This window comes from Polistes dominula, unplaced genomic scaffold (assembly GCF_049000335.1).
Source record: "Polistes dominula isolate Pdom_NZ unplaced genomic scaffold, Pdom_raw_medaka contig_16, whole genome shotgun sequence".
Classification (NCBI taxonomy): domain Eukaryota; kingdom Metazoa; phylum Arthropoda; class Insecta; order Hymenoptera; family Vespidae; genus Polistes; species Polistes dominula.
The window spans coordinates 2,360,101-2,377,944 of record NW_028301040.1 but is presented as its reverse complement, the minus strand read 5'-3'; the positions used below and the strand labels follow the sequence as shown (position 1 = coordinate 2,377,944).

General features: G+C 33.2%; 3 protein-coding genes across 10 annotated transcripts in view; 2 read left to right on the top strand and 1 right to left on the bottom strand.

The window, feature by feature from the left end:
• Positions 1-2,162: 2,162 nt before the first annotated feature.
• Positions 2,163-5,342, top strand: LOC107064873 (uncharacterized). Its single transcript, XM_015318031.2, has 4 exons — positions 2,163-2,430; positions 2,568-2,746; positions 3,147-3,426; positions 4,299-5,342. Exons 2-4 carry the CDS (start codon positions 2,577-2,579, stop codon positions 4,542-4,544), a joined length of 696 nt encoding a protein of 231 aa, XP_015173517.1. The 5' UTR covers positions 2,163-2,430; positions 2,568-2,576; the 3' UTR covers positions 4,545-5,342.
• A 139-nt stretch (positions 5,343-5,481) lies between these two features.
• Positions 5,482-15,786, top strand: LOC107064874 (uncharacterized). 3 transcript variants are annotated; one of them, XM_089174881.1, is made up of 3 exons: positions 5,482-7,831; positions 9,563-9,776; positions 9,916-15,786. In XM_089174881.1, the coding sequence occupies exons 1-3, from the start codon at positions 7,665-7,667 to the stop codon at positions 10,126-10,128; spliced, it is 594 nt and encodes a 197-aa protein (XP_089031007.1). In that variant the 5' UTR covers positions 5,482-7,664; the 3' UTR covers positions 10,129-15,786. The 3 variants fall into 3 exon arrangements, with proteins under 3 accessions (XP_089031007.1, XP_089031006.1, XP_089031008.1); XM_089174880.1 differs by having other exon boundaries at positions 9,563-9,788; XM_089174882.1 differs by having other exon boundaries at positions 9,563-9,765; positions 9,916-10,037.
• Positions 11,496-17,844, bottom strand: part of LOC107064875 (popeye domain-containing protein 1) — a 55,380-nt gene continuing 49,031 nt past the window's right edge. For all 6 annotated transcript variants that reach the window (XM_089174878.1, XM_089174879.1, XM_015318039.2 and 3 more), the window contains one exon: positions 11,496-17,559. In XM_089174878.1, coding sequence (XP_089031004.1) covers positions 17,536-17,559 — 24 coding nt within the window. In that variant the 3' untranslated portion in view covers positions 11,496-17,535. The remainder of the gene's footprint in view (positions 17,560-17,844) is intronic.

The following is a 17,844-nucleotide window of genomic DNA, read 5'->3' as shown; positions in this document are numbered from 1 at the left end:
AACGGCGATAGTTAATTCGAAAATTGGAATCTGTCGATCGATCGATCGATCGAATGTTACGATAGATGATTGTTGTCTTCTTACGAGATGGAAAGATTTTTCAATTATTTATAACTATTCAACGTCTTACCTTGTCGACATTTCGTAATACGTTTCTCTATTTTATTGGGAAAATATGGAAAGTAGTTTCGCCCCATGTTTTATTTATTTATTCGTTTAAATACATTTTCATAGATGATAAAAGTTTTAGTTGGAATTGAAAGTAATCGATTTGCTTTAAACCAGAAAAATAACCATCGTTTAGTTGTTGATTTAGCGTTCGATACTGGTTAGTGAGAGTTCTCTTTAAAAGTTCTAACTTCGTAGAAATTGTTTCACTCGGAAAGTACTACAAATACAACAGCGGGATTCGATTTCTTTTTCGATTTCTCTGCTTGACGATGATCTTAGGCGTCTGTGAAGTAATTATCCTCGTTATCCATATAACAAACCCTTGTTGTCAATAGCAAAACAATTTAGCAAAGAAATCGATCTCTTCCTCTTCCCCCTCTTTATAGACATTAAATAGCGGTTAAGAGTTTTTGTAAATAAACTGGCCAATTGGCTGTAAGCGATGATTGCTTCATTACTCGCGATAAAACGATACGAGTATGGCAAGTTTGAAATAAGCAGAATGAGAAATGAGTGGAAAAAGGATTGAACGTTGTAATAGCGGAAGCTCGTCAGCCATACGAGTGTACACGTGTTCGAAAGATCGCCAACAGGGTCTTCTCTTTCTCTTATTCTCTCTTTCGTAGGGAGTAACGAAGAAGAAGAAGAAGAAGACGACGAAGAAGAAGAATAAGACGAAGATAAGGTACCGATACGTAAGTGACACGTGCTACGAAAATACACGCTAAGAACTAGGGAGGGAAGCGACAAGATAAAATTAGAAGGAGAGAAAGGCGAGTAGTCCGACCGTTTGTTTTGGAATTTCGGTCGTTTCTACGACATCGCGCGAGACTTTTTCTTCCCCTTCGCGAGTCGAGAGGAAAAACGATTTTATTCGGCGAGGAATCTCTTCGTGCACGGTTAGTGAGTTTCTTCAACGCATCCAAATGTATTAACACTTGACTCTTGATAGCGACTTACAAAAGATTTCAGTTTCATGCGTACTACAACGATCGATTTACTAAGAAACAGTTTGACACGTTTTATTGTAAAAAGAAATCCTTATATAACCCAGTGAGTTTTGCTTAAAACTGTTCTCTTTACTTTCTTTTCTATTTTGAAAACAAAAATAAAAAAAAAAAAAACGAAAAAGAATTCTTTCGCGTCAAAGACTTTCCAGCTTGTACCACTCTCATGTACCCTTTTCTCGCTCTATTTACTTTTTCTCGGAGAACGCTCTCTCTTCGAATGAGTTATCGCAGTAGAGTCTTGAGCCCACTCAATTACCCTAATGAGCACAAACGCCAATAACGCTAGCATGTTTCAGGGAGCACGTCTTATTTTTAAACTGGCCATTCGTGTTGACGAATTTGCGGATGCTTGCTACTCGTTTCTCAAATAAGAGTTAAGAAAAATGTAGGTGGATTTGAAAACAAGCTTGTTTGTAAATAACATCTTATTGTATTTTGAATTTTTTGATAGTGAGATATTTAAAAGAATCTAAGTTAAGTTTCTCATTATTATTTCTTGGAACATTGTCTTGTTTGATCACAATTGGAAAGAAAATTTGGTTGATTAGGTTTTATAAATTTTAATAGGTACTTAAAGATGCTTGAAATATCTTATCAGTAGTCAATGGTTCAGAAACACGAAGATGTCAGACTTAAAGACATTTGCTTTCTCTTTAACTCTTTTCACTCTCTCTCTTTTTTCGCCACCGTTTCTGTCAAAATGACAAAGTCCCACCCTCCGAGAAAGTCAAAAAAGACGATTGCGCAGAGCGTCGGTGAATTTATTTTCGTACTTCGCACTCTCCATCTTTTACTTGCCTACAAAGAATAATAGATTCAAATTCCATTCGAAGCTTTGCCACAAGATCACAGGAATCCCCGAAATGACCGAAAGGTGACGCCACTGCCCGCGTATTCAACTCCGTTGATAAAACAGATTAATCAATGGCGTCCATTTGCGATGTTGCCAAGTGCACAAATTCTAGAAAAACGATTTTTAGAGGTGGGAGGGGTTGATGTTGAAGAAGACGCGAAGGTGACTGTGGTGATAGGGGTGAGAAAAAACAGTGTCTCGAGGGGAAGAATTTTGACGTATTCGGTGTCACGTGGGCCATGGAAACTTTGTTTGTTCGAAATACGTGCAATTGTAAACGAGTAAAACGTTTTTGCGAGCTAGCTGTTGAAGCTTTTATTGGAATTACGTAACGATGTTGAGTTGTTTGAATGGTCAGCTTCAAGAGACTGTCCTCGTTTATTGGAATATATTGTGGTTTGTAAAATTATTTCTAGATTTATTTGCATCACCGATGAATGAGCTATAACATTTGATTATTTATATATAATCGATGGTACAATGATATTAAAGTATAATCAATGTTTAGACATAGCTATTACGTTTTATTCAAGGTTACCAGCATGAGTTTTTGGCCGCGAAGAAGATTCCGTATAACGCCGCTACGAGCTGTAGCAGCGTTTTGCTTCATGGTTGTACTCTTTTGGTACAGCCTCGGTCGGCAAGAAGTTCCTCACCAACCTTGTAGTGCTCCGGAAGAGTATACTGAGAAACTGCATGAGCTTGCCTACAGGTTTGTTCTGCTTCAGAATACCTTTAAACATATGACGATAAGATAGAAATTTAGCAATTGTAGATACATCCATTTAAAGTTATTTAACTTACATTAAGGTAATTCAATTGTCTTATAATCAACAGTAGATAAAATGAATATTTTTTAAATGGCCAAAAGTAGGCCACTTCCATTGTTTGTCGAGTATTTAGAAACCACAAAGTACAAGACGAACAATTTCCTAATCTTGAATATTAGAGTCACTGATAGTTTGTCTTCATTAAAAAAACAACTTTCGTATTGCGTTAAGTAGACTTTCACTGATCACAAATTTCTCTTTTGGTCAACTCATAAAGTTATCTTCGATCAAATAGTTTTATTAAATAGCTACTTTTCTATTTTATTCTTCTTCTTAAAACAGGTCACACTTGGTGCTAGCTAAACTGGGCATCGTGCATTTTCTGTGTTTGGGCGCGCTCTGGGGTCAAGTTCGAATAGGTCGGGCACTGCCCTGGGCTCGCAAGGTCGAGCTCTGCCTGGTTGATACCTTAAGGGACGATGCTCTAATTACGAAAACGTTTCGAGAGGTAGGCTTAAGCGCAACGTATCTTCACAGTGCTGGAATTTATCGTGTCCAGGAGGATAAGGCTGGGGAAGATTCTCCTAAAGTGGAAATCGTCGTTTTCGAAGAGGATTCTGTGGTAACTATTTTTATATCGCTTTTTTTTTTTTTTTTAATATTTAATTAATCGAATACAAGTACATATACGTACTATAATTGACTTGTGCTTTATTTAAATTAATTACAAGAGGATCATATTATGATCGATAATTGTTTGAAGTTTGGGTAGATAGATTAAAGGGGTTTATTCTCGCGATAATATCGACAGTGTCGGAGTAGAGAGCTTAATGAGACGATTGTTCTAATTGTCGAATATAGTAACAGGAGGAGAAGAGAGATTAAATTCGATATAATAGAACATCTTGATGAATATTGAGATTGCTTTACTAGACAGCCTAGAAATTATAGCTTCAAAGTAAATGAATCACGTATAAGACGAATCATCCTTAATTCCTTATTATTATTCTATTCAGTAAATTACTCATACTTGCGAACATAAATTGTTACCTTGTAAACCTAGATTCGGAGATTGTCTCGGTCAAAAATTTTCAACTGCTGCGTTAACGTACCGTATTTCCATGTCACATAACCAGGCCAACCGAAAATCATTCCTTGGCAACATATTCGGCAATAAAATGACAGGGAGGGACTTTTCGTTTACGTATTTCCGTAAATCATGGCGCCGTTTTATTGAGATTGGCGGTTCTTGTCAACATTTCTCTGCCAACTTTACTGAAGCAAGGATCAGTCTTTTCCTGTTAGTTTCTTTATTCTCGTAAAACTATTGAATAGGATTGATAAAGGTTAAAAAGCTATTCGTTTTTAGCAAAATTATTGGAAAACTTTATTGACATGAGTTTTTTCCTTAGAAATGGATTCCTTAGAGTCCATGCTTTTTTGTAGAAGTGTATTATTGTTTAAGTCTATTGTGCTATGGCTTTACACTTGCAGACTCAAATGGTAAGAAGGGTGGGATGGACAAGAAGGGTCCTACCACCGGATTGCGAGTTTTCACCGAGTTTGCAGTGCTTTCCGCCTCAACTGGTGATTCCTCCCTTACCAGCAAAACAATTTGGTGGTCGATTAATGCCTGTACCAAGAGAGGGCATCGAACTACAAAAGTATCATTATCCCAATGATTGGTGGTTGGAAATCAAGCCAACGGATTGCACCGAAACTCAAGAAACTAATTCATAGATTGGGCCAAGGCTTCCTATGTGTTCTTCGAAGAACTAGTGCCACAGTTTCGACGTGTCCTTTATCAATAATTAGCTTTATTCATAAGTATTACGCATTTAGTTAAATGGGGCTCTTTGATCGCCTCTTATTTATTGATAAGTAGAATAATAGAAAACGAGCCCGAATTTCAGCTTCCACATTCTAATCTTTTTATATTTATTTATTACTATAATTTTTTAAGACAAACTATCGAAACTATAGCATTTTATTATAGTTCGAATAAATGCAGAAATGCGCAGTATGCAAATTCGCTGAAAACTTTTCCTATAGATTTGTAACCAAGTTATTTATATAGGTGTATAATATTTAATTGCATTTACTTCCGTATGGCATATAATTTGGGAGTCACGTATAAAATATTAGAATGTATCATATGGTCCACGTTGATGAAAGTATTAGGAAAAAATTGCTTCGCGTTTAAATGCCAAGCTAGATGATCTCAGTAATTATATTATTATTGTCGATGGTATTCTGCAATATTTTTTGAATACCGAGCATTAAATTAGTGCAGCCTATCGCTTTAAAATCGTATCCAAAATTAACATAATATGCAATATTTATCGCTTATTATGTTTAAACGTATCTCTACCTGTTTTTTTTTTATTTATATAAATTGTTTATACATATAATCGAAAATGTTTTATAAAAACGTAAGCATTTGTACTTAAATGTATCATGTGATGTAAGAATATTTAACGATGTATTTGTACATCAAACTTTTCTTCCAAAATTTAAATAAAATATACGATAATAATAGTTCAGTCTTTTTATTCAAAATCTATCAAACAAAATCGAAAAATAGTATATTGTTATAATTGCTGAAGAAGAAGTCCTAATAAAAGAACGAAACGTACAACACAGGATCAAAAAACTATGTTCTGATTTTTTTACCTGCCCAATTTTCCTACAATACAACAAAGTTTTTAAGTATTGAGAAGGTTAATCAATATCTATAAGTATTAGAATAAATTATTATACGCTGTCATGAATTAATATAATGTCAATCGATAATGTTCGTTCATTTTACTAACACCGAAATAATCTAAGATTATTTTCTAATTGGACTGAGAGTATTTTTATGATCATTTATTCTCGTTTATTTTTTCACGATAAAGGAAACGAACAGTAACATTATAGATACAGTTTCATTTTCGATGATGAGAAAAAGATATTCATGTTTCTGGTTCTTTAATTATCGATCGTAAAGCTCTCAGTAAGTTTAATCTCTCTCTTTCTCTTACCCAACGTTGATTCATTCCCTATTTCCTATTCATCGTCTCCAACGTTGTGACATCGGAGATGCTCTCTCACCGCGACTTTTCGATCGGTTCGGTCTTTTCAAAACTACATGGAAGCGAACTGAATCGGAAATGAAAAAGCTTTTCCTTCGAGACTCGACAATCCTTTTGCTTTATCATCCATCAAGAACCGATTTCAAAGCTTGCCACGTCGTCTCGGACTCTTCCTTCCTTAAAGATATTTCTTTTCAAATGGACACTCTATACTAAAACGTTTGAAAGAGAATTGCTATTGCTGCTCGACGATGATATAATAAAATCGTAACACATTAAAAAAAAAAAAAAAAAAGAATATAATTTCATCTACCAAGGAAAGTAATTCATTCGTCGCTTTTCAACGAATTCAATTAAAAAGAGAATTCATAATATTCTCGGTTGATATTTTATACAACAATGTGAATGTGAATGGTAAAATTATCAGATTCATATTTTTTTGTTTTTTTTAAGAAAAAAAAAATTATTTATTCTTTTATAATAGCGTTTAATATACGGGTTATACGAACGAGACCGTTATTTCTTTTTCTTGATCTATAATATTTATTAAGATTTTTCTGGCTCATTTCGGTCATTCGCTTCGAAGAGTCCGAGATTAACGAAAGTGAAGAGAATGAGGAAAGTAGGTGGTATTTCTACGGGCTTTCAGCTTCTTAAGAAGTTGAAATTATTATTATTCTACAAAAGAACGATTTCTCTACTTTTTCTCACTCCCTCTGTCACAACTTTTCGAGCTTTTCATCCTCGTGAGCATTAAAGTGCCGATGAAAGAGCGGAGATGCACGGAATGTCAATCAACGATATTAAACTCGATTCTCTGCATCTGTCGTGTTTTAAATTGATGATGTCGAGCTTCGGCATTAAATGCATGAATTTATTTCATTGGTACGTAATAAAGAAATAAAATTGTTCTGAAAACAAAACAAGAGGAAAAGAAATACGTACGTGCAATTGGACCTACGTGTCCCAATATAATTTTTGATTCATATTTTTCAAACATACCCTGTTGGAATATAAAATTGCGAAATTAATGTAGGTAATCCAAATGTTTAAGGAATGAAGTTTAATATTATGAAATTAACAGTTGTTCAACGTAATTTAAAAAAATAAAAATGAGAGAGTTATAAAAGAGAAAAATAGTTTAATTCTTTACAGCATCTCGTTCTGTTCTAAAAAGTTAGTTACAGTACCTACTTGGGAAACTAACGGATCACAATGCAGGTAAGAAAGAAACGTAATAACGTTGAATGACACTAGACGACGATGTCTAATTAACACCAGAAAAAAAGAAATGTTTTCTTTCGCTTTGTCTCTCTCTCTCTCTTTCTCTCTTCCTCTTCCTCTCCGATTTCTTGAAGATGTTTAAGTTAAAGGTGGGGAAAGTATAAAAGAAGATTCACTGTGAGATACCTTTCAAGTTATTCGACGTCAGTCTATCTACATATATCTATCGTCAAATTAAACACGCGTATAAGATATTTTTTCAAATAATAATTAAATCCATCGAATTGCATTAATAATAAATTAATCAATTAAGTTAATGATGGTCATTGTAATCGTTAGATTAGAAAATTTGTTTAGAAAAATCATTGACAATACGAGATTGAAAATATTTTCGTAAAATATATTATCAAGACACGAATATGAAATTAAAAGCGAGTAATCGTTCCAAATTTACATAAATCGAATCAAATTTCAAATTGAAATTTAATCTTTTTCTTTTTTTTTTTTTAAATACTTCTTTTATTCGTAGGCTTTAGCGTTCATTTTATTTTTTATACTCTTGATGGAATTCGTCGATGTTTACGAAGTACACAAATACGTGAGACCGTATAAATTTTATAATCCAAAATCACGACACCGATCACGTTGGATCTCTCGTTCGCCGAAATATTCAGGAGTTCAAAAATCTACGAAAAATCATTACACTTCTTCTCGTCCTGGTTACTCGAGGTAAGATTAAAATAAACTATACGTACACAGAAAAATTATAATATCCCAGCGACACACTATTTAACCATGTGCGTTGAGTTTACATTGGGTTCAGCTTGCAAGTCATAAAGAAAGCATTGAAGATAAATATTGATTATCGATCGGCATCCAAGTTTACGATCGATGAAAAAACGTACTTTTCGAATAATTTATTCGTTCCACTTCACTCACAACGCGTTCTATTTTTTTTTTCATTTAGTTTCATTATTATTCGTTCGATATTTTTGAACGATCAATTTGTGTAAAGATTGATAGGTACATACTTGTGGGTATTAGGGTTTATCACGAATCCGTTAAGCTTATAATCAAATTAGTCTAAACATTACAGTTATATATCGAGGATTGATTATTAATTAAATAAGAAATCTCGTTGCTAGACGACCGTAGTTATACTATGTATAATACATGGCATGGTTTTGCGTAAAATCGATAGTTCCTCATTCGCACTTACAACGCCGTTGGGCATCCACGAATATTTGGCACTCTCTTATGTGTTGTGTACCACTCGTACATATCTCATATCACTCGAGTACTTTTAAATAGTACTAAGATAAACTTTGAGACATGAACTTTGTACAGCTACTTATTGTTATTAACGTTTATTATAATCGAAATCTATAGTGATTGTCTGTAAGTTAACTTCGAATGATATGGAAATGAAATTATTGCCATAATCTACTTGGTCGCGTTATAATTGTTTTAATACCACTTGATTGTCCTTCTAACGATATTTTAATAATTCGTTCGGAAGAAAATCGTTACGAGATATAACATTTGTGAACTTTTTATTGTTACTAATTGCAAGTACTGTACCTATAATTATATTATTTGTATATTTTTCTTTTTACACAAATTGTTATTTACCCCCTATATTTCTTGCGTTATCTTTCAGTAACGTTAACCCACTTTCAGGAGTTTTTTTTTTGTTTTTCAGTATGAAGTACTGCAGCAGTAGGATTTAAAGAAAAGAAAGCTTATTTAAAATTTCGAAATGGGTGTGTGATTATCGTTGAGGCTAATTACGAGCTCTCATTTTCGTTATCTCTACCGAATGTAGTTTAATCGTGATTATAAAGATAACATTTTCTAAAAGTCTCTTGATCTTTACTTCCGTTTTCGGACAAGATCAGTCTGGTACTTAACGAATAAAGGGAACTCGTCCTACTTTTTCAAACGGATGTTTTCTCATTATGCGTAATCTTGTAGGTTATCGACCGTGTAACCTGAGTCGAAAGTATTTACCGGGATGTGTAATAAATTTAACGGTGTCGTGTGTAAGGTGAAATTCATACACGTGTAATAAATAAAATGATGTGACATTAATTATAAAGAACATTAATCAATTGGTATCATATTAAATCATATTTTTTGTTCAAATCGTTCAAACTTTTCTTATCACTTAGATGACATTCCTTTTGATTCTTCATTAAAATATTCATCAATAATAATCGTTGATATAAATAAAGACGATTGATCATTTATTTTTAAGTAAGAACAAACAATGAATTGAATTCATCCATTTGCTCTCACTTCATGTTTTCAACGTGTACGAAGGATTCATAATAATAAAATATGTCGATCAACAGAAAAGATCTCGAGAAGTCATGTCACGGTTATTAGCGTGAGAAAAGAAAAGCATTCTCTTCAATGATTTAATTAATATTATTTGAAATGGTTAATAATACTTTCTAGATATGCTCCTCTTTACGAAGAACCTTCTTCGGTCTCGGACAATCAACCGTATACTATAATTATCCAATTACCGAAACGTGAAGAAAAACGTAAAAATCGTTACTACGATAGATACTACGACAGAGACGATGTACACGATCGCGAATACATTGGGGATTATAGTGATCACGATGAGGATTTCGGTTCTAGAGCGTTTCATATCGGTGAGAAGAAAGTACGAATTAAAGTAAGAATCTTCCTACTTAAATGTTATATATATATATACATATATACATTTTGTCTTGTATATAACATTTAAATATGCATGTCAAAAGTGAAAGTAAAAATATCAAACGTGTGTTCTTTCGTTACAGGTTACAGAAGGTGCCGACTCGAAGGTACAAATAAAAATATCAAGAATCGACGACGACAAAGGAATCGAAATAATCGATAAAAATAATACGAGAGTATTAACGACACCGATATATTCGAAAAGCAACGGATTATTACCAACTCGAACTACCGAGGGAAACTGGTTGCCTTCCGAGCTACCATTATTCTTTCAAAGACAAATACAGAGGGTTTGATCAAATTATTCCTGCCACGTGATGTCCAATAATTTCGATCTGTATGACAGGAACGATCGTTTCTTTACTTTCGTTTCTTTTTTTTTTTCTTATTTTTATTATTATCGTCCCAACTCATACGATCTTTATGGAAAAGACTGAATTTTTATTAGCTCGGTATTTTAGTTATCGAGGAAGGTAAGAAGCTATACAACACGATCTAAGAGAATAAATTTCAATTGATATTTATATCCAATATACTCGAATTGATTTCCGAGTTAAGAAAAAAACAAGTATCAGATGTAGAATTTCATTTTTGATGACACCGTCCCATTCTATTTTTATATATATATATCTACATTTATATAATTTACTACAATTTAACGCTTTGTTCATTATTGATCACTTTTTGTTTAACCATTAATTATTTATTACAAAAATAATAATATATAAATACATACGTATGTGTATCTAAATGTATGTCTTATAATAATAATAATAATAATAATAATATGGGTAAGTAAAAAAAAAAAATTCAATGAGATCATATAGAAATGTTGTAAAATATGTACTTCCATCCCCAATATGAAACACATCCTACGAATAACAACACATTGAAAGAATTGTGTCGCAATCGGAGAAATGGGTGTATCGAATATTGGCAACTAAATTTCCACGACGACCCAGATTTAAGGTTGTTCCTTGCCAGGAAATCCATCCGCATTTACCTAGACCTTTCCTTAGCGACGACGCCACTGCGAGAATGACTCCGCCGATTCTTCCTTCCTTCCTTCCTTCCTTGTCCTTCGAAAAATGTCACACAACTATACTTATTTATTTTTCCTTTTTTCTCTTATACATTTATTCGTTTTCTCGAGTTAGTCGTAATGACGACGGTAAAGAAAAAAAAAAAAAAATTATAGAAAAAGAATAAAAAGATCGAGATGTGGGGAGTGAGATAGAGGAGAGATACGTAAAAAGGGAGAAAGATTAACGTACGGATAGAAAAAGGGAGAAAAGGATGATTCAAGGGTTATAATCCTTGAAGCGCCTTTTATGTCACTACTACTTCAGTATCTCCGACGCACATCATTCCCTATTTTCACCGTTTCTCCCTTTTTTTTTTTTTTTTGCTTTTTCTTTGCTTTTATCTTTCTCACTCTTATATTCCCGTATTCCATTTCATTATTTTTAGCGGTAACTGGTAATATCACTTCACCACGCCCGAGCATTTTCCTCTTTCTCTTTTCGTTTCTAATAAAAAGAAAAGAACATTAAAAAAAAAAAAAAAAAAAAACATCATTAAAAAAAAAGGTGAGTAAGCGGAAAAAAAGAACAAGGTGAATAAATATTTCCAGAAGAAGTGTATCATATCTCAAAGAAAGACCTCATTTCTCAATGTAATTTTTATTTCTAACATAATAAGTCAACGAACATTTCGTAATAATAAATAATAGCAATAATATACAGTGTCTTGTCGTCTTTGTTCGTGGTACGCTGTTTAAGAGTGTATCTCTCTCTTTCCATTTTTCATTTTATTCTCTTCTCTCATCGTCATCGCAGCAAACATCATCATCATCATCATCATCATCACCATCATCATATCGTCAATTATTTTTATTGGTTTATTTTCCTTTTTTTTTTCCTTTTTAATTATGAGTCGCGGTGGTGTGTTTTTGTCGGCTTTTTCCGACGTTTGTTGTTGTTGTTGTTGTTGATGTGTTGTCTTATTTATTATTATTATTATTATTATTACTTCTTTATTAACTTTTTTCACATTTTTTAAAGGTTTTTTTTTTATATTTTCGTCCTCTCCTGTAATTTCTTCCACTTCTTCTTCTGCTTCTTTATAATTTTTTTTTCTTTTTTTTTTCATTTTATTTGTTTTTCTCGTAACACGGTTCACAACATCGATAAAGACACTCGCAGAGACACATCCAGACGCATCCCATTTTTTTTTTAAAGCCGATCTTACGTCGGAAAATATATTGTTCTCTAACTTTTTCACATGTTTTTCTTATTTCGTCTCAATCATTCTCTTTCTCTCTCTCTCTCTCTCTCTCTCTTTCATTTGCTTTTAAGCTATCTCTCTTTTTCTCTTTCTCGGTCTCATTTTTTCCCATCGAATACAAGATTTGTTAACAATTCCGTTCTAATCTTGACGCTTTTCGAAGTAGGGTGACCGAATATAACAAATTTGACTTATTTTTAAATGGTCATTTTAAAAATACAATTTGGACGGGAAATATACGTTATCTTTCAATTCGTTAATCTAACAAAGTACAATATATACGTGTATTTGATATTTTTCAACTATCATAGATCGAATCTATAAGTGATCATTAAAAAATTACGCTTCGTTATATAATTTAATTCGGTAAAGTAAAAAAAGATTGTTTGAATGTACATGTATATATGCATATATATATATATATATATATATATATATATATATATATATATATATATATATATATATATATATTTATATATAACATACGATAATTTTTATCCGAACACCCTACGTTTGATATGTGTTTTTCATTTGCCATTATTTCGTTTCGCGCCTTTTCGGAAAATTATCAAAGCCGAGTATCGATCCGCTGATAATTAATGTTTGCTATTCGTGGTAGTGGTAGTGGTGGTGGTGGTGGTGCTGTTGCTGCTGCTGCTGCTGCTAGTGGTGGTGTGGTATTGAAAATTTAAAGGACAGATAAACCGAAAGAATTTGTACCTTTTTCCTTTTTTTTTTTTTGCAGGAAGCAGAGACAGATTGAAAGAGACACACACACAGAGAGAGAGAGAGAGAGAGAGGGTGTATGTGTATCTGTTTGTATATGCGCACGTGTGTAAGAGAAATACATAGAAAGAGAGGTTGGGGAAGAAAGAGGACAAGGGTGAAGGGGGTTGTTGAAGCTCGAGCTCGTAACTTATATTTCATAATCGCAGGTGTTACCGTGTGTGGTTTTGTCTGTATCGTTGTACATCGAACGCATATGCGGACGTCAAAACTATCGAGCATACGAAGAAATATTTGCCAAATGCATTCAGTTTCGGATCTCTATTCGTATGTAAATAACTCAGCCTAAAATCAAGCCAGAAATTCGGCCCTTGCGTTTAACAAGGGCTGGTCTCGTGCCAATATCGACGTGCGGCCGATTTGCTGGTCAAAGAATCGGTACTCTGGCTCGTATGTGAATATATCTCATTTTTTTCCCCAAATTTCATTCAATTTCTATCCGCTCTTTTTATTATTGGTAATAGCAAGAAATGATTGACGTTCTTAAAAATTATTAAATAAATTCTTTCTTTCTTTCTTCCTTTCTTTCTTTCTTTCTTAACGAGGTTACTAGAACAAAACTATTACCTACACTGGTAAACTTTTTATTTACGATACAAAAAACGATTCGTGTTAGAAGGATTCGAGTTAGTAACAATTATCGCACGCGTGTTTGTTTGTTTGTTGCGTGTTTATGTCTGTATGTATGTACATGTGTATGTGTGTGTGTGTGTGTGTGTATTACATCGATCGATACTTCTTCGTGCAACATGTTTTTTTTTCTTTTTTAATTCTACACGGGGTTTTAATTTTTTTTTAATGCTATTACTTATTATATGGAAAACGAAGAAAGATCATTTCGAACGATTACATCTACTTGTCCTACGAAAACGCAAAATGTATCTGACTACTAGGCACGTCGATCGGAAACCAAATAACGAATAATTTGTACTTCGTTTTAAATATAAATGTGAAACAATCGTAACGATTAATTATAAAAAGATGCTCGTATATAAATATCATTGCGACTCGATATAATACATGCATGTATGTATGCGATTGCTAGAATACATACGCCAATTAATTAATTCAAATCTGAAGTAAAATATTTTGTCATAATATAATTTAAACCATTGATCTACCGTGTAAGGATTCTTACTACGTGATTAGCTATGAAATTGAAGCCACGATTTATTATCATTTTTCTTTCAAATTACAAAATACAATATGATAAAACAACATCGTCACATTTTTATAATTGTTTGAATTTAATTTGTATTCAATTGAATTTTGAAGAAAAGAATAAAATAAGAAAGAGAAAAAAAATTGATAATATTTTTCCTAATAAACAAAGTATTTTCATGTTCAAAAAAATCTTTTTTTTCTATGACGAAACGTAAAGTGTTAAGAACTCGTAAGAATGATCTTTGTTATCCAAAAGATGCGAATGTATTACATGTTTCATAACATCAGGCAAAATCTATCAGGTACAAAACATATTTTCCGACGTGTAAGATCCTTGCTCCGGTTTTTTTCTTTTTTTTTTTTTTTTTTAAATAATTATCATTAATATTAATTAAATTATCACACACGCACGCTCATTTGATCGACTCGCAAGCGTACTCTACAAACTTTTTTATTTTTATTTTTATTTTATTTTATTTTATTTTTATTATTTTTTTTTTTATTATTTTCATTTAAATTCTTATCAGCTTATCTCCTCTCATCGACGTAATTAAACTCACTCACGGTACACACACACACACACACGCACACACACAAGCACACACATCCATACGTAGACACGCACGAACGCACACGTTCCTGCTCATATTTTTTAATTATATTTTTTGTTGTCATTTACCTATCACTGTTTGCCATCGCTTTTTGTTGACACGCGTTACTTATTTTCACTCTTCCTTTTATAGGGTTATTTTTTTCTTGTTATTTTTCAAAATTTTAATGTTTTTCTTTTGTTTAAATCGTTTGTGCGTCTTTAGTATTTTTTATTTTTTTTTTATTTATTTTCCTAAATCATTTTCGGGCTGGCTCTCACACGCGGGGGGATTATATAAACATAGAAACATACAAACACACATGTTTTCTTAATTTGTTTCGTCGTCTTCGTAGTCGTCCTTCGTCTTCTATATTTCCTTCGTCGTTACCACCACCACCTCCTCCTCCTCCTCCTCCTCCTCCTCTTCCTCCTCTTCGGTTTTTTTTTACTTTTGAATATTCCTCTTCTTTACATACACATGTGTAGATCTATTTACTTTAGCACGCCTACCCGTTTTCTTCTTACATTCACATGAAACTCTGTAATTTGTTTTTTCGTCCCCATAATCGAATTCCACTCGCAATGAACTATTTTTTATACAATTTGTTTTTTGTTGATTTTATTAATTTTTTTTTGTTTTGTTTTGTTTAATTCCCTTATGTTTTTTTTTTTTTCGAAGCACTTTATTGCAGATATATTTTTTACTTTTTTATTTATTTATTTATTTATTTATTTATTTATTCATTTCATTTCTTTAAACAAAGCACTTTTATTGCGTTAGATTCTGGATAGAACTCTCACACTTCAAATGTTCTCTCGTGTTTCATTTTTGTTCGTAGGAGTTAGTTTTGTGTAACGCGAAATATGATTTTTGTTGTTGTTGTTGTTTTTTAAAGCGGTATGGAGTCTGGCGTGAATGGTAATGGAGTGAGTGGTGAGAAAGTGATTATGATCCATGGTGTATATTGAATAAGTGGCAAGCATCGGTTCGTTCGTTCGTTCGTGATCAGAGATCTTCGTGTTGCGTCGAGTTATCGTTTTTTTTTTTTTGCGACGAGTGGAACTTAGTTTTTTTTCTTGTTTGTTTTTGTGCACCTATCCCACGATCGATACGGCTTGGACACGTCGATGAAAAACTCGCAGGAAGACTAATGATTTTCTTTATTTCCTTTTCATTTTTTTTTCTTTTTCTTTATTTCACCAAAAATAGAGACAGAGAGAGAGAGAGAGAGAGAAAGAAAGAGAATTAACGATTACCATCAATGATACTTTAATCGTAAATTTATAAAAAGAAATCGAGTAAACAAAAAGAAAAAAGAACAGTCTGACCAATAAGAACCTTTTTAATGTTAACTAATGTACATCAACGTGGGAGTAACGTTTGATATAAATGAAAAATCACAGAACGAATTGCAAATCGTATATAGGAATCTTTGTTTTTTTAAAAGTAAATCTTACATTTGATAAATGAATTATGGAAAATAAAAAAGAAAACGAAGAAAAAACGACAAAAGATGAATACGTTGTGAAAATTCAAGGAACGTGTGTAAGTCTTATTGATCATGTGGAAAGACACGAAAGAGGATGAAACACTTACACGTTTTTTAGGCAATTCAGGTGTGTAAATGATTGATTTTATAAACCCTCGCTCGCATGATTCATTATTTTTCTCGAACGCTTACGATACGAAGACCATCTTATTAAAAATGGTAAGATCGATGTCGCTGAGAGAGAATTACAGTTTCAACAGGTATATTAAACATAATCGCATTTTCACGTTATATACCTCTTGAAATACTTAAGAATTATATCCGTTATTATAATCACAGTCGATGTGTAGATGTATTGTAATACAACGGAGTATCTATCCACGTTGAAGATATTACGCGAACGTATACTCCGATATTCTTCTTTCTACCCCTTTTTCTCTTCCTTTTTTTCTCTCCATCTCACTCTTTCTCCCTCTCTCTTTTTCTCTCTTTTCAACTTTCCTCACATTTTCCAGCAACGAAAAAGGAAGAGAAAGAGAGACGTATAAATAGAGATTCCTCGAAAAATTAGGAAGGACGTTCTTCGGTGAAGGTAAAAAGCTTTTCCATTTCCTCCTCCCTTTTCCCCGGCCCGCTCTCTCCCACCCCTTCCCAACCCGCCGGTTTTACCACGTTTCGTCCTTCGACTCCCTTCTAGTCCGACCTCGATGCATTCACGCTCTCGCGGATCCTCTCTCTTTTTAACTTCTTTTATTTTTGTATTATTTTTCATTCCTTATAGCGAGTTAAAGTTCATTTCGTTCGTTTTTGTTGGCTGTACATACAGCACCTGTGTATATGTTAGACGTGTGTGTACTATTTGTATGTATGTGTGTGTGTATGTATGTATATGTGTATAAGGCTCGTAGCACTCGCGATATTTACGAAAAAGTTTGAAGAAGGAGTCCGAGCGAGTGCAAATATTTTTTTATTTATTTATTTATTTTTTTTTTTTCAAAGGAGCCTGGCAGACCCAGAAGGAGCTTCGTCGAATTTTTCCTTTTTTTTTTTTTCCTATTTCTTTAGAACCACAGTGTGGTCTCTTCGACGTCCGGATCATCCTGATAAGTCCGTATAGATATCGAAGAGGAGGCGGAGGGGCCAGGGGTGGGGACTCGAAGTTCAGCCAATAGGCCTCCTCTTCTTTTTCCTCCATCTTGCGTCTTCTCGTCTGAACTCCACCAAAATAGACGCCTTGGAGGTGAATGCTCGAGCAATGAGAATCCCTTTTTGAATTTGACTTGCTTCTTAAGATTCTCGAGACCTCGACGGGGCTAGGCAAAACGTAACGGAGACAGCGAAAGAAGCGGTACGCTGGCTGGGCCCTCCCCGTCGAGCGACCGTCATACCGGTGTTTCGAACGTCACCTGAAAAATTATAACTCTTTTAATTTCTTCATTAATTGTAATTTTGTCGTATTAGCTGATATGATTGTTATTAGGAAATCAAATTATTAATCTCGTAAATATAATTAAAAGATCTCTCAAAATTCGGAAAAACTCGTTCTCAAACTTCAACGTTTCAACCGACACCATTGTAAAATAATTTCAGAAACAAATATGTATTATCAATTATACACAACTAAGGTGATTCTACTAATCCCCTATAACATATATTTTTATTCTTCGTATAATTAATTATAAGATAACGAA

Excerpts from the sequence above, each read along its gene's own strand:
- LOC107064873 (XM_015318031.2), top strand. The coding sequence starts at position 2,577 with ATGAGTTTTTGGCCGCGAAGAAGATTCCGTATAACGCCGCTACGAGCT. Across the intron at positions 2,747-3,146 it reads CTGCATGAGCTTGCCTACAG|GTCACACTTGGTGCTAGCTA; the intron begins GTTTGTTCTGCT and ends TTCTTAAAACAG. Across the intron at positions 3,427-4,298 it reads TTTTCGAAGAGGATTCTGTG|ACTCAAATGGTAAGAAGGGT; the intron begins GTAACTATTTTT and ends TTACACTTGCAG.
- LOC107064874 (XM_089174880.1), top strand. The coding sequence starts at position 7,665 with ATGGAATTCGTCGATGTTTACGAAGTACACAAATACGTGAGACCGTAT. Across the intron at positions 7,832-9,562 it reads TCTCGTCCTGGTTACTCGAG|ATATGCTCCTCTTTACGAAG; the intron begins GTAAGATTAAAA and ends AATACTTTCTAG. Across the intron at positions 9,789-9,915 it reads AGAAGAAAGTACGAATTAAA|GTTACAGAAGGTGCCGACTC; the intron begins GTAAGAATCTTC and ends CTTTCGTTACAG.